Source organism: Myotis yumanensis, unplaced genomic scaffold (genome assembly GCF_028538775.1).
Source record: "Myotis yumanensis isolate MYYU_CA2020_CCGP unplaced genomic scaffold, mMyoYum1.0.hap1 SCAF_1, whole genome shotgun sequence".
Taxonomy (NCBI): Eukaryota; Metazoa; Chordata; class Mammalia; order Chiroptera; family Vespertilionidae; genus Myotis; species Myotis yumanensis.
In genome coordinates, this window is record NW_027223752.1 from 48,469,451 (window position 1) to 48,482,890 (window position 13,440).

Consider the following 13,440-nt stretch of genomic DNA (forward strand, 5'->3'; position numbering starts at 1 on the left):
AATATAGTCTGGTTATTTCATAAAGGTGTCTTGAGTAAATTCCTCCTTTCTTTCCCAACCTCACCACTGCTACCAGCAATGATGGGCAAAATTTGCACAGTACAAGGTTACTTCTGTTTCTCCTAGGACCTCCAAAAGGAAAAGTATATTAGGGCAGCTCTAAAGGGCTTCTTAGAGCAGATTCCTTTCAGCAAAAGATTTAAGTACTCCCAGGGAAGCATTTTGGAAAATTTTAAACTGGCTCTGCAAACTTTGACTTTGGAGGATAGCTCTTGACAGCTCTCTTCTGGGCAGATCCTGACTGCTGCTTCTGACTTTAGCTGTGCAGATCCATCTGTCTTTTCTTTAACTGGTCAACCACATGTTCATCTGTTCCTCCTGACTTCTAACTCCCAGTGTTCCCTGTTTTGTATTGGTTTTTTAAAAAAATAAGATTTTATTGATTTTTTACAGAGAGGAAGGGAGAGGGATAGAGAGTTAGAAACATCAATGAGAGAGAAACATCAGTCAGCTGCCTCCTGCACACCTCCTACTGGGGATGTGCCCGCAACCAAGGTACATTCCCTTTACTGGAATCGAACCGGGGACCCTTCAGTCCACAGGCCAATGCTCTAGCCACTGAGCCAAACCAGTCAAGGCCATGTTCCCTGTTTTGCTTGCCTGGTTCTTTCCTAGCCATCTGACCTGCTTTGGCCTAAGATTTCAAGTTCTGGCCTGCTAACCTGGACAGTGCATGCCCAGCTCCTGGCAGACTACTAGCCTGTCCAACCCGCATCCTGGGCTAGGGCATTGGATTGCTTAGCGGCAGTGACTCGCTCCACCTTCCCCCAACATACATGTATAGGTAGGGCCCACCAGCATCTCATGAGGAGGGGCAAGGCCAAGGTCAAAACTAGAAAGGGAAAGAAAAGAAAGGAGATCTTTTAGAGAAGGTCTAGAAAGGGAAAATATCTGGTATGTTTAAAGATAGCAACCTTCAAAAGTTGATTCATTTAGTAAATGTTTGGGTGTCTTCTGTGTGTCAGGCATTATACTAGGTAATAGGAATATATGAAGATACTTGGAATTCCAAAAATCTATTGATATGGAGCATTTTTACAGCACACTTTTATCCCACTGTTATACTTGTCACGGAATTTTATGCTAGGTAAGAAAGTTTTTGTGACTAAACTATTGGTATTATCCTAATTTAGATTTTAAGATTATTGTACCCAAAATACTATTTATAGATTGAAATTGAATTATAGCTATTGACCTATGAATCTAGGGATTGTCAAGCCATATAAAGTCTAATATAAAATCTTAGTGTATCTACTCTATCAAAACAAAAGGACTGATTTCCTGTACTTGGGCAAATGCTCTCATATTCTGGAAGCAGACCATCAGGAAAATGGTGAGGTTTTTCAAATGTTGCTTTTAGTTTGTGAAGATAGACTGTTGGGTGTTTTGTGAGCCTTTACCCTTAGTGTGATCTGGGCACATGGCAATACTGGTCAGGGGTGGGTAGCAAAGTCAAAAGCTTTGAAGGATAAGCAGGTAAATGTATTGGGATAGGGGTGGGGCACTGAATACAGCAATACAGTGACATTCTGTGCTGACCAAACAAGAAGATAGCAGCATTTACCAGTCATACTCAGCTTCTGGGTCTTAGTCATCCTGGACCAGGCAATCTTAGAGAAGATTGATAGAGAAAACTAATCTCATACACATTAAGGCAAGATAAAATGGTACTATCACTAAGGATTCCTCAAAGTGTAGTCTGTACTTAGTGTGTGAAATTCTACTTTTATCCTTTTCTTCAGAATTAGAAAAGGATACATTTATTCCAAAAAATTAAGTAATGCTTATAAATCATTCATCTATAGAGCTTGAACATATCTTGGCAAAACACACACACACACACACACACACACACACACAAACAAACACACACACCAGAACAACCCAGGCTGTTAATTTCTCATATACCTGAAGAGAAAGTTTGAATTAACCATATGTGATCTTCATTCAGTATTTGCAGTCTTGAAAATAGAGTCTGCAGCAAATCAAATCAATGCTCTGCAAACATATGAACAATTCTGAGTTTTCACTGAGTGTGTATGACATATGATCCACTACTAGGAAAATCTCAGTGGAGTTTATTTAAAACTTTAATTGGAGAACATTTTGGTAAGTGAAATAAGCCAGTCATAGAAAGACAAGTACCATATGATTTCGCTCATATGTGGAATTTAATGAACAAACTGAACTGACTACCAGGCAAAATAGAGACAGACTCAGAGAGAGCAAGCAGCCAGCTCTGGTGTGTGTTTGGGAGCAGGTGTGGGGGAGGGGTTGAGGAAAAAAAGGAAAAAAAAGAGAACTCATAGATATGGACAACAGTGGGAAGGGGAGGTGGAGAGGGGAGGTGGGAGAGGGGATAAATGGTGGTGAGAAAAATTAAATTAAAAAAATAATTGTTTAGTGATACAGAATTCAGCTCAATCAGATATGAATCTGGATGAGGGATGAATAAAACTGAAAAACTTATTGCAATAGCTGGAAGAGCCTAGCAAAATGAACTCCTTTAAGGAGGAGAATTATTTTCTGATTATAGAAATTTTCTTATTTAGTTAGTATTATTTCTTTTTTTTTTTTTTTTTTTAAATATATTTTATTGATTTTTTACAGAGAGGAAGGGAGAGAGATAGATAGTTAGAAACATCGATGGGAGAGAAACATTGATCAGCTGCCTCCTGCACATTTCCCACTGGGGATGTGCCCGCAACCCAGGTACATGCCCTTGACCGGAATCGAACCTGGGACCCTTCAGTCCCCAGGCCGACGCTCTATCCACTGAGCCAAACCGGTCTCGGTAGTATTATTTCTTATATCTGTTTGGATATATTGAATCTATATATATAAAAGCCTAAGTGACCATTACAACAGAATGACCAGAATGACTGGCCGACCAATTGCTATGATGTGCACTGACCACCAGGGGGCAGATGCTCAATGCAGGAGCTTCCCTATGGTGGTCACTGCGCTCCCACAGGGGTGTTGCCACTCAGCAGAAGCCAGGCTCATGGCTGGCGAGCACAGCTGCTGACGCGGAAGCCTCTTCCAACTCCGTGGCAGCACTACTGAGTGGCAGCAGCAGGTGCAGCAGGCCAGGATGAGTGCGAGCGGTGTGGTGCCTTGCCCTGGGTTCTGGCTCCTCCTGGCCACCTGCCATTTGGCGCACTGCTACATCCCTTGGGGGATGTCCGACTGACCTGTGGGGATGGGGCCTAAACCGGCAGTCAGACATCCCCCAAGGGGTCCCAGATTGCAAAAAGGCTCAGGCTGGGCTGAGGGACACCCCCTGCCCTCAGTGCATGAATTTTGTGCACCGGGCATCTAGTATATACCTACAGGGTGAGGCAAAAGTAGTTTTACAGCTGTGAGAACATGAAACACAGGATTCATTCTTATATATATTTTTAATTATTGTATCATTTTCCATATGAGCAACTGTAAACCTACTTTTTGCCCCACCCTGTATACTCAAGTTCAAATTCAGGAACTATGGAGCAAGATTTTATTTTATTTTTCTTTAAAATTATCAGGGTTTTTTTCCCCTCAAGAAAGCATAATGTGTGTTACCCATCAAAATAACCAGTAAAAATTTTCAGCACAAAATAAAATTTATTCAGCAAACTGTTCTCGGTGATTTTTAATTGTAGTGTCTTGACTTTTTCATAATTCTATCCCAGGGTCTAATGGCTATTGATTGCCCATATACTGGCATTGTGGACTATCGTCGGGTGGCTTTGTCATTTGCCCAGGATTTTCAAGATGCGGGTGGCTCTGTCTTGACCAATTTTGAAGTAAAAGATATTGAAATGGCTAGAGAAAGTCCTTCAAGAAGTGAAGATGGTAAGCCGTCCTTGTCTTTTCTTTTGAATACTTGTATTGACTTCTAAACAAATTTTGGACTGCTTTTGGCTGGGGTAGTGCTGGGGGAGGTCCACCAGGAGCTGGGCTAGTGTAGGGCACAGAGCTGGAGGCAGGTGCAGAAGGTAAGATTGGACGTGGGCAAACTGGGACTTCCAGCGAGTCTCGTGTTAATAGAACTAGGCACTGATCGGACACTTATGACTGATGTTAAAACCTGAGTTGCCAAGGCTGTTTATATAAAACTAGAGGCTGGATGCACAAATTCGTGCACAGGTGGGGTCCCTTGGCCTGGCAGGCGATTGGGGCTGGTCGGGGCTGGGGGGGGGGGGGGTAGGGGCTATGCGAGGCAGGGTGGCCAGCCGGAGTGGGGGGAGGGGAGGGACCACGAGAGGTTGGCCAGCACAGGAGGTTGGCTGTGGGAGCACACTGACACCATGGGGCAGCTCCTGTGTTGAGCATCTGCCCCCTGGTGGTCAGTGTGCATCATAGCGACTGGTTGACCGGTTGTTCCGGTCGTTTGGTTATACTGGTTGATAAGGCTTTTATATATAGACTAGAGGCCCGGTGCACGAAATTCGTGCACTGGGGGGTTGGGGTTCCCTCAGCCCAGCCTGCCCCTCTCACAGTCCGGGAGCCCTCAGTGGATGTCCTACTGATGGCCACAGTCTGGCAGCAGAGGCTCGGAGCAGGCGTCCTGTGTGTGTGTGTGTGTGTGTGTGTGTCTGCTGGGGGCCTGCCCCCAGCCACACCATGGAGGCTTGGAGCAGGAGCCCCTCTGTGTTGATCTCTCAGGCTCCTGGCCTCCACTGCATGTTGTACTCTCCCTTGAGTTATGGCCAGGATCGGGGTGCTGCTTGCAAGCCGGGCTTTCCTGCTCAAGGATCGCCATGGCGACAGGGGAGCATGCCCAGCTGGGGGCTGCCCACAGGCGGGGCTTTCCTGCTTCCAGGTCTCCATGGCAACCAGGGAGCAGGCCCAGCTTGGAGCTGCCCGCAGGCCCGGCTTGCTTTCCTGCTCCCAGATCCCCATGGCGACGGGGGAGCATGCCCAGCTGGGGGCTGCCCGCAGGCCGGGCTTTCCTGCTTCCGGATCAGGCGCAGCTGGGGGCTGCCTACAGGCCACACTTTTCTACTTACCGATGGCCGGCTCACCACAGCGACCCAGGGCCCAGCAGCACTTTCCTGCTCTCCAATAGTCATAGGGTCCTGGCTGGGGGCGGGGCTTAGCAGTGCGGGGCCTAGGTGGCACGGGGGTCCCGGCTGGTGGCTCAGGTGGCACATAGGGGTCCCGGCTGGGGGCGGGGCTTATGCCCCGCTGCCCAGGGCTGCACATGGGGCCCGGATGGCAGCTCACGCTGTCCTGCCCTGCCTGTAGTATAGGATAGAGGCCTGGTGCACGGGTGGGGGCCGGCTGGTTTGCCCTGAAGGGTGTCCCGGATCAGGGTGGGGGTCCCGCTTGGGTGCCTGGCCAGCCTGGATGACGGGCTGATGGCTGTTTTTAGGCTACCCGCACCCCCTTTAGGGTGGGGGTCCCCACTGGGGTGCCTGGCCAGTCTGGATGAAGGGCTGAGGGCCGTTTTCAGGCTGGCAGGTGACTGAAGCTCCCAACCTCTCCTTTTTTTCTTTCTTTTTTTATTCTGGGATTTATTTACTTTCTGTGGCTGTCACTGGAGCTGAGAGCCGGCTTTAGCTCTGAGGCCGGCTCCAGCTTGAGGCCTCGGCTGCTGAAAGCAGATATCTGGGCTTTGTTTAGCTTCTATAATTGAAACTCTGTTGCCATCACTGCCGCTCTAAGCTCTGAGCCCACTGCCGCTGAAAGCAGGTTTCTGGAGCTTGTTTAGCTTCTATAATTGCAACATTGTTGCATCCGGAGCTCAGAGCTGGGCAGCGGCAGGCGGGAAACTTTGGCTTCCTCCATCACTGGAGCAAGCAAGCCTCCTGTTTGCTTCAGCTGCCTGGCTGCCGGCTGCCATCTTGGTTGGCAGTTAATTTGCATATCCTGCTGATTAGCCAATGGGAAGCGTTCGGGGGTATGGTCAATTTGCATGTTTCTCTTTTATTAGATAGGACTAGAGGCCTGATGCACGAAATCATGCAAGGGCCTCAGCCCTTGTGCCTGCGGCAGCTTGCCTCGGCCCCAGTCCCAGCTTCGTCTGGAAGGACGTCCGGAAGGTCATTCGGCTATCTGGTCTAATTAGCATATTATGCTTTTATTATTGTAGATTAGCCCCCAAATTCTTCCTTAGCCTGTAGGTTAGAGTCAGAATCCCTGGGGATGTTTGTTAAAACTGCAGACTTTAGCATTACTCAGTCTTACTGAAGCAGATTGTCTGTGGATAGGACATGACTTAGCCATTCTGAACGACCCCCTTTGGGGATTTTTTTTTTTTAAACTAAATGAATCGGTTTGTAAATTTTGAATTTGCTTTGGGGAAATTTGAGGGAAAATGTAGTGTGCTGGGTTTATTCTTCCTTGACAGGTTTTTCTTTTTGGAGATTTGGGCCATATGAATCATCCTCCCAGTGTCCTACTAAATAATAAGATCATGAGCAAAATTGTTAAATAATTAAATTTGTTATAGGTAGGTAGCATAATCAATCAAATTTATTCATGGTAAAAGTAGATCATATTCTTTAACTGTTGCACTTATGTGTTATAAGACTTCGAGATCCCTTGTATCTGATTGGAAACTAATTTTATAAATACTTTATTATTGGAAGATTTTGTGTTTTAATAACTTTTGCTTCTTTTCACAACATAGAATCATCTACAGAGATCCAGTAACCAACATTTGAACAACAAGTGTCATAACATTAGTCCTGTGGGAAAATACATACTGATTTATGATGATCTATTTTATAGCATGGTGTTTAGATTTGTAGTTCAGAGAAAAAAGCTGGGACTGCTTATGCTAGAGCTGAAGTGGTGAGAGGTTGATAAGCATAGATTAAGTGAATTCATATAAAATAATCTAAAAAATATGCCAGAGTTTTATATATTGTCAAATATGAACTAGTTTAATCTTATTACTTGGTAAAAGCTTCAAAATGAAATGTGGAAAGTAATCATGGTTGTGACAAGAAACCCATTTAAGTTTGTTACTAGTATATTTCAAATACTGTAGGCCTTCTTTTACTAAAAATAAATCTTTCACCAATTCCTTTTTCCTTTTTTTTTTTTTCAGGGATGAAATATCCAATTGTTATAAGGAATACAAAGGTAAAGATTCTTTTTTTTTTTTTTTAATATATTTTATTGATTTTTTACAGAGAGGAAGGGAGAGAGATAGAGAGTTAGAAACATCGATGAGAGAGAAACATCGATCAGCTGCCTCCTGCACATCTCCCACTGGGGATGTGCCTGCAACCCAGGTACATGCCCTTGACTGGAATCGAACCTGGGACCTTTCAGTCCGCAGGCCGACGCTCTATCCACTGAGCCAAACCGGTTTTGGCAAAGGTAAAGATTCTTAAGCAAAACTACTTCCATCTATTTTATCTACTTTCATCCCTTCAAATTTCTTTTTTTTTTTTAATTTTATTTTATTGATTTTAGAGAGAGAAAGATATTGATCGGTTGCCTCCCACACACACCAGGCCCAGGGATTGAACCCACAACCCAGGTATGTGATCTGACTGGAAATTGAACCTGCTACCTTCTGGTGTATGAGATGATGCTCAAACAACTGAGCTACACTGTGCAGGACTCTCTCCTTTCTTAAAAAGTTGAATTAACCACAGTGCTGTATTTTATGTCAGTGAATGAAATTTGTCTAATATAAAGTTATTGTGAGAGAGATTCTTTGAGAGCTAAAATATAACAGTTTTCATTCTAAGAAGGGTTTCAACTTGGAAATGCATTCATATAGTGACAGTGCCAGCAAAGAATATGATTATAAGTACTTGGAGTATTTAATTTTAAGGCAAAACTGATAGATATTTTATTGTTCTACCTGCTTATCTATATTAACTTATCAACTCTCTACTAATGAGAAGACTTGGGGGTGTAGGTTGTACAGAGGGTGATAGACTGCCTTCCTTCATCTTCCCATAATCTAAAACAAGAACTATTTGATAGATAGACGTATTGCATTCGCTGTGTGTTCTTGAATGGTCAGAGTTCAGTCAGGAAAGCAGAGTCCGTAATGAGTGTAGTCGGATTTATGGTAGGAATTAGGTCTGACACATTGTGAACCACCTGGGAAGTCAAGGTTCAGAAGGAGAGTTGGTAGATTAGAGGCGTATCCAGCCAGTCTGAGAAGCCAAAGTGTATCCACCTGCTGAAGTGGAACCGCAAATGAGAAGCTCATGAGGAGATCTGGGGCAGCTCTTGTCTACAGCCAGGGCTTGGGTAGGACAGCGGTTGGTCAGTAGGATCAGTATGTGGGAAGCAGAGCTGGGTGTGGAGCTATAATTCACTTGGCAGTGAGTGTTTATCAGCACCGTGGCCTAGAGTGACCTTCAGAGAATAGTGGCTGCTACTTTACTTCTACCTGTCAAATCACATTCAATTCCTATTTTGTTCAACTTTAAGATGGAACGATATAGGGAGGGGATTCTGTCAAGCATAGTTCCCAGTTTAATCAAATTGACACAGTATAACCTCCCACAGTCCATCCCTTTTCAGTTTGCCATCCATTCACACCCCTTATAACCACATTTACTTTCCAAATAAAGACAGTAATAAAATCATGCTTCCATCTACAAGGCTGAACTATCTTTCATACAACTGAAGGCATGCTTACTACCATAGCAGAATACCACAGGCTTAAACAACAGAAATTTATTTTGTCACAGTTCTGGAGGCTCAAAGTCTAAGATCAGGGTGCCATCAGGGTTGGTTTCTAGTGAGAGCTTTCTCGGCTTGTAGATGGCTGCCTTCTCACTGTGACCTTAATTGGTCTCTTCTCTGTGCATGCTCATATAGTGACAGTGCCACTATAGTGACAGAACGAAGGAGAAGAGAGAGAGAGAGAGAGAGAATATGAGAATGTGAGCACACACAATTTTTGGTGTCTTTCTCTTATAAGAACACCAGTCCTATCAGATTAGGGCTTCACTCCTGTGACTTTATTTCACCTTAATTATCTCCCTAAAGGCTCTATCTCCAAGCATAGTCAAATGGGGAGTTGAGGCTTCAACATACGAATTTTTGGGGAAAGGGGAACACAATTCATTTTATAACAATGAGGAAGAAGAAAGAATTGGTTAATTATAGACATATCTTTATTTCACAGTAAGGAAGAAATTACTACATTTCTCATAACTATATTCCTCATTTATGTCACCAATCATGTGGTCATATTTATAATTTCCTTCTTCCACTATCTATTCCATACTCCCTTGGCCCTTGGCAAGCCTCTCAGCTGGTCATGGTTCCTAGTTTGGCAGGAAAACTCAAACTTTTATTCCTGAAGTGTCTCTGCCATTAGCAGCCCTGCCTGTTTTATGTTGTAGTGGTTTCCATCAACTTTTATAGCAATGTGTGGGGATACCAAGAGATAGGCCAGGAGATCTATAGCCCAAACATACTCCTCTTTTTTTTTTTTTTAAATATATTTTATTAATTTTTTTATAGAGAGGAAGGGAGAGGGATAGAGAGTTGGAAACATCGATGAGAGAGAAACATCGATCAGCTGCCTCCTGCACACCCCCTACTAGGTATGTGCCCGCAACCAAGGTACATGCCCTTGACCGGAATCGAACCTGGGACCCTTCAGTCCACAGGCCGACGCTCTAGCCACTGAGCCAAACTGGTTAGGGCCAAACATACTCCTCTTTATCATTCCCAAGCTCTCTGTGTGGTAGCAACTCTCTTTCTCCTTGAAAGTCAGGATCAGTTACCCCATTCAGTCCTAGACAGTATGATTCCTGGTCAGGGCACTTGCCTGGTTTGTGAATGCCCCCGTAGGGGGCATTCAGGAGGCAAGCCAAACAATGATTCTCTCTTGTCATTGATGTTTCTATCTCTCCCTCTCCCTGCCTCTCAGAAATCAATAAAAATGTATATTTTTAAAAATTATCCCATTCAGTACAGTAATCTTCATTGCCTTTTGATTCACTGTCACGAGGAACTCAAAATGGCCAAGTGTGACAGTATTAACTTGTAGTGTAATGGAACCATTGCTTATTCTCTAATGGAAGCACTTCTCCCTTGGTAGCTAAGACTTCTAAACCATTAGAGCCCAAAGTTGTGGGGCGAGGAAGCTGAAATTTGGATTAGAAGCAGAAACTGTGTAAGGTGCTACTCCCATTTCTACCTCTTGATTTTCTGAGCTGTAATTCCTGACTATGGGAGAAACAATACCATATATTAATCACTGATTTAGAGCATATAGTGCATTCTGGAAGACCTTGTCCCAGCCCTGCAGGGTGTTGCTAGCCAGCTAGTGCTGTTAGTGAATCTTCAAAAGTCCTTTCCACGCTGTCACCCAGCGGCTTCAGGATACAGGGCGGGGCGGGGAGGAGGGGGAGCGGGGGGCGGTTGGAAATGATAACATCAGTGAATTCCACAAGCATGAGCTTATCATTACACTTCATTTACTGTAAAATAAGCTCACTGATCAGAAGTCATGCTTCTGGGTAAAATAACATAAAATTGATTAAGTTCACAGGTGGTGGTTTCTGCAGAAGCGTTGTGGGTAGGGAAGGCAAATCTATATCCACAGCAATTGTCTATTCCAGTGAGGACTAAGTGCTGCCCCCCTCCCCTTTATTTAAATTGGGAGACTGAGCACTCTCCCAACAGCAGATTGAGTGGCTATAGACACATCAGCCTTAGTAAGTCCATGTTGCTGATCCCACACATCACCTCCATCCTTACTGCCATAATCATTTAGTTTGTGAAGTCATTGACTAAGGACAGAGGTGGCTGGGAAAGAGGCTAACTACTGTTCACAGAGTAGGTTATCTTGTCTCCTGATTATTAAAATCTTCCCTCTGCCCCAGTTACTCTTCAGTGAGCTTACTCTTCAGTATGGAACTTAAATACCTGTATCCTCCGAGCCTTTTTGAAGAGGTCCATTCACACACCTCTTCTCAGAGCTCCTTTTCTTGACCAGCCAGCCAAACCATCAGTCATTGCACATGCAACTGTGTAGATGCATACTTCTAGCCATCTCTCCTTCTGGGTGAGATAAACAACCAATATAGTGTTCAAAGTTCTACCTGCTGGGAGCATTTCCACAGTCCTTCGGGCCACTCTCAGGTGGGGCTCTGGTGCTGCCACTGTTTACTTTCGAGTGGTGCCAGAATGGTGTGCAGAACCATTTGTAAACCAGGCCTCTATTTTTTCTTCCTTGGCCAACTGGATATAGAGAATTTCCTATGGGGCACAGGGGCAAGTTGAGAGGGAGGAGGTAATTTTGTTGTTAATTCTCACCCAAGGATATTTTTCCCATTGGTTTTTAGAGAGAGAGAAAGAGAAATAGATGTGAGAGACACATCGATTGGTTGCCCCCCGCACATGCCCTGGCCAGGGCCAGGGATCCAACCTGCAACCCAGGTACATGCCCTTGACTGGGAGTAGAACCCACAGCCCTTCAGTGCATGGGCCAATGCTCTAACCATTTAGAACACCGGCCGGGGCAGGAGGAGGTAATTTAGTCGGAGTAGAGGTCATGGGAATTTAAGCCACTTGCCTCTGCAGCAAGACCTATACAACCCTGATCTTGTATATTCTACTTCCTCTTGATAACAGAGTGCTACTGTACACACCCAGTTTTGTGGCTTGGTGAGTTAGATAATACCGTCTTAATAATGGGTAGTTCACATGGTAACTTGGTGGCCTGTGGTCAAATGTTGAGTCAGAGCCAGAAGCACTTTCTCAAAAGGAGGATAATTATCTGCAGAGGGTGGTATAACTTTCCTCCAAAGTCGTAAATTCTGTGCTCGGATTTCACCTACAGGGGCCTTCCAAAGTCTCCATAAAACATGACTATCTGCTCCCGTCAGATCTGCTGGCAGAGCAACCAGCGTCTCTATTCAAAGAAGGATTAAAAGTCTGTTTCTGTCCCTACCTATGGGTTATTTTCACTAGAGTATGGCATCATATGATGGCTGATGAGCAGGGGCCTATGGGATAACAGTGGGTTATATTTCACCCACAGTTGCTATAATTGTAGACTTTTATTTTGGCATATTCCTTTAGTTAAATAATAATTTAAAAATTTGAGTCAACTTACCAAATTGAACATCTGTGCTTTTATGAGGTTAAAAGAAAAGGAATTAAAAAAAAAACTTTTGAGGGGAGGATTTGGAAACTAAAATTTATAGATTGCATATAGGAGAAAAGTCTGTTTCACTTATGAAATAGCAATAGAGATGAATAGTTTAATTTTTTAAAGAAAGGTATTTTTGAACAAATGCTGTATCATTTGATGTTTACCTAAATTTACATTTTGGATATGAAATTAGTGTGAATATAATTATTGTTTCATATATATCATAAAATGATTTCAGAGATCTGTGACAGTTTTTAATCATGTCTTCCTTTGGAACTGTTCCTTGAGTTTTTTAAAGAGAACTGTTAGATTATTAGAATGCTGGTACCATTCTACAAATTCTCTTATCATTACATTTATCATATGGCTTATCTACATTTTATGTTGTAAGAATATGAGAATTGCTGACATTTCAAGTAAGGACTAGTAGATTCATATCACATAAAATATTTCTTGTACTTCTGCTATATAACTCCAGATGAATAGGAAAGATATTAACCAATTTAGGAGAAGTCATATTTTTTTTGTTGTTGTTGACATAGCCCTTTGACTTCAAGTGTCTTAAAACTATCATGGTTTAGCCTAGCTAATTTGAACTCACTGCAAAGAAGTTGCATCTAATTTTTGTCAGAAGTGTGACTTGAATAAATCTTGAAAAGAGGCTTACCTTGGTAGGTAGGCAAAAATAGGATGCATACAAAGATAGAATAAGGCTGAACCACTAGGGGCTGAAAAGAAAGAATATTAGGACAGATGAGAACTCTGAGGCTTCAGAAACAGGTCATCTGGGGAGGAAATCTAAGAACAAGAAATTACAAGGAGATGCTAGTTTTTACTGTGTGAGAAGTAAAGAGATGGGAATTGGAGTGTGGTGGTGAATTGGGGTTAAATGAAATTATTTAGGAAATAGGGTAGTAAATTGGCTAACCCTAGCAGAGTTCATCTAAAAATATGTAGGTGATAATCACAAACAAAATTTATGGGGAAATACCACAGCCTAAGATTAGCAGTCTCCTAGTTGTTAAAGCAAACCTTGACTGTAGTGTGTGTACTCTGTAAATGTGGATTGAATGAATGGGGTTTTGAAAGTAGCCTCAGTTTGCAAAGTAGACATTGAACAGGAAGGAAAAATTGGTTGGTGGTGGGTTGCCCTTGTAGTGTGAAGCAACCTGATAATTACCAGGATAATTACTCATAGATAAGATAGGAGAAGCTGTCTGAAATACAGAGGCAGCCAAATTGGTGGGGGGACATCTAAATGAAGTTTGCTTCTTCATGCAACAAATAGTTAAGAAGTTCTA

At 43.3% G+C, this 13,440-nt stretch overlaps 1 protein-coding gene across 1 annotated transcript in view; it reads left to right on the top strand.

The window, feature by feature from the left end:
* The window catches only part of L2HGDH (L-2-hydroxyglutarate dehydrogenase), a 40,363-nt gene that overhangs the window by 13,461 nt on the left and 13,462 nt on the right, over nt 1-13,440 (top strand). Inside the window, exons 5-6 of the mRNA XM_070420006.1 lie at nt 3,735-3,897; nt 7,103-7,137. Of these exons, the coding sequence (XP_070276107.1) occupies nt 3,735-3,897; nt 7,103-7,137 (198 nt within the window). The remainder of the gene's footprint in view (nt 1-3,734; nt 3,898-7,102; nt 7,138-13,440) is intronic.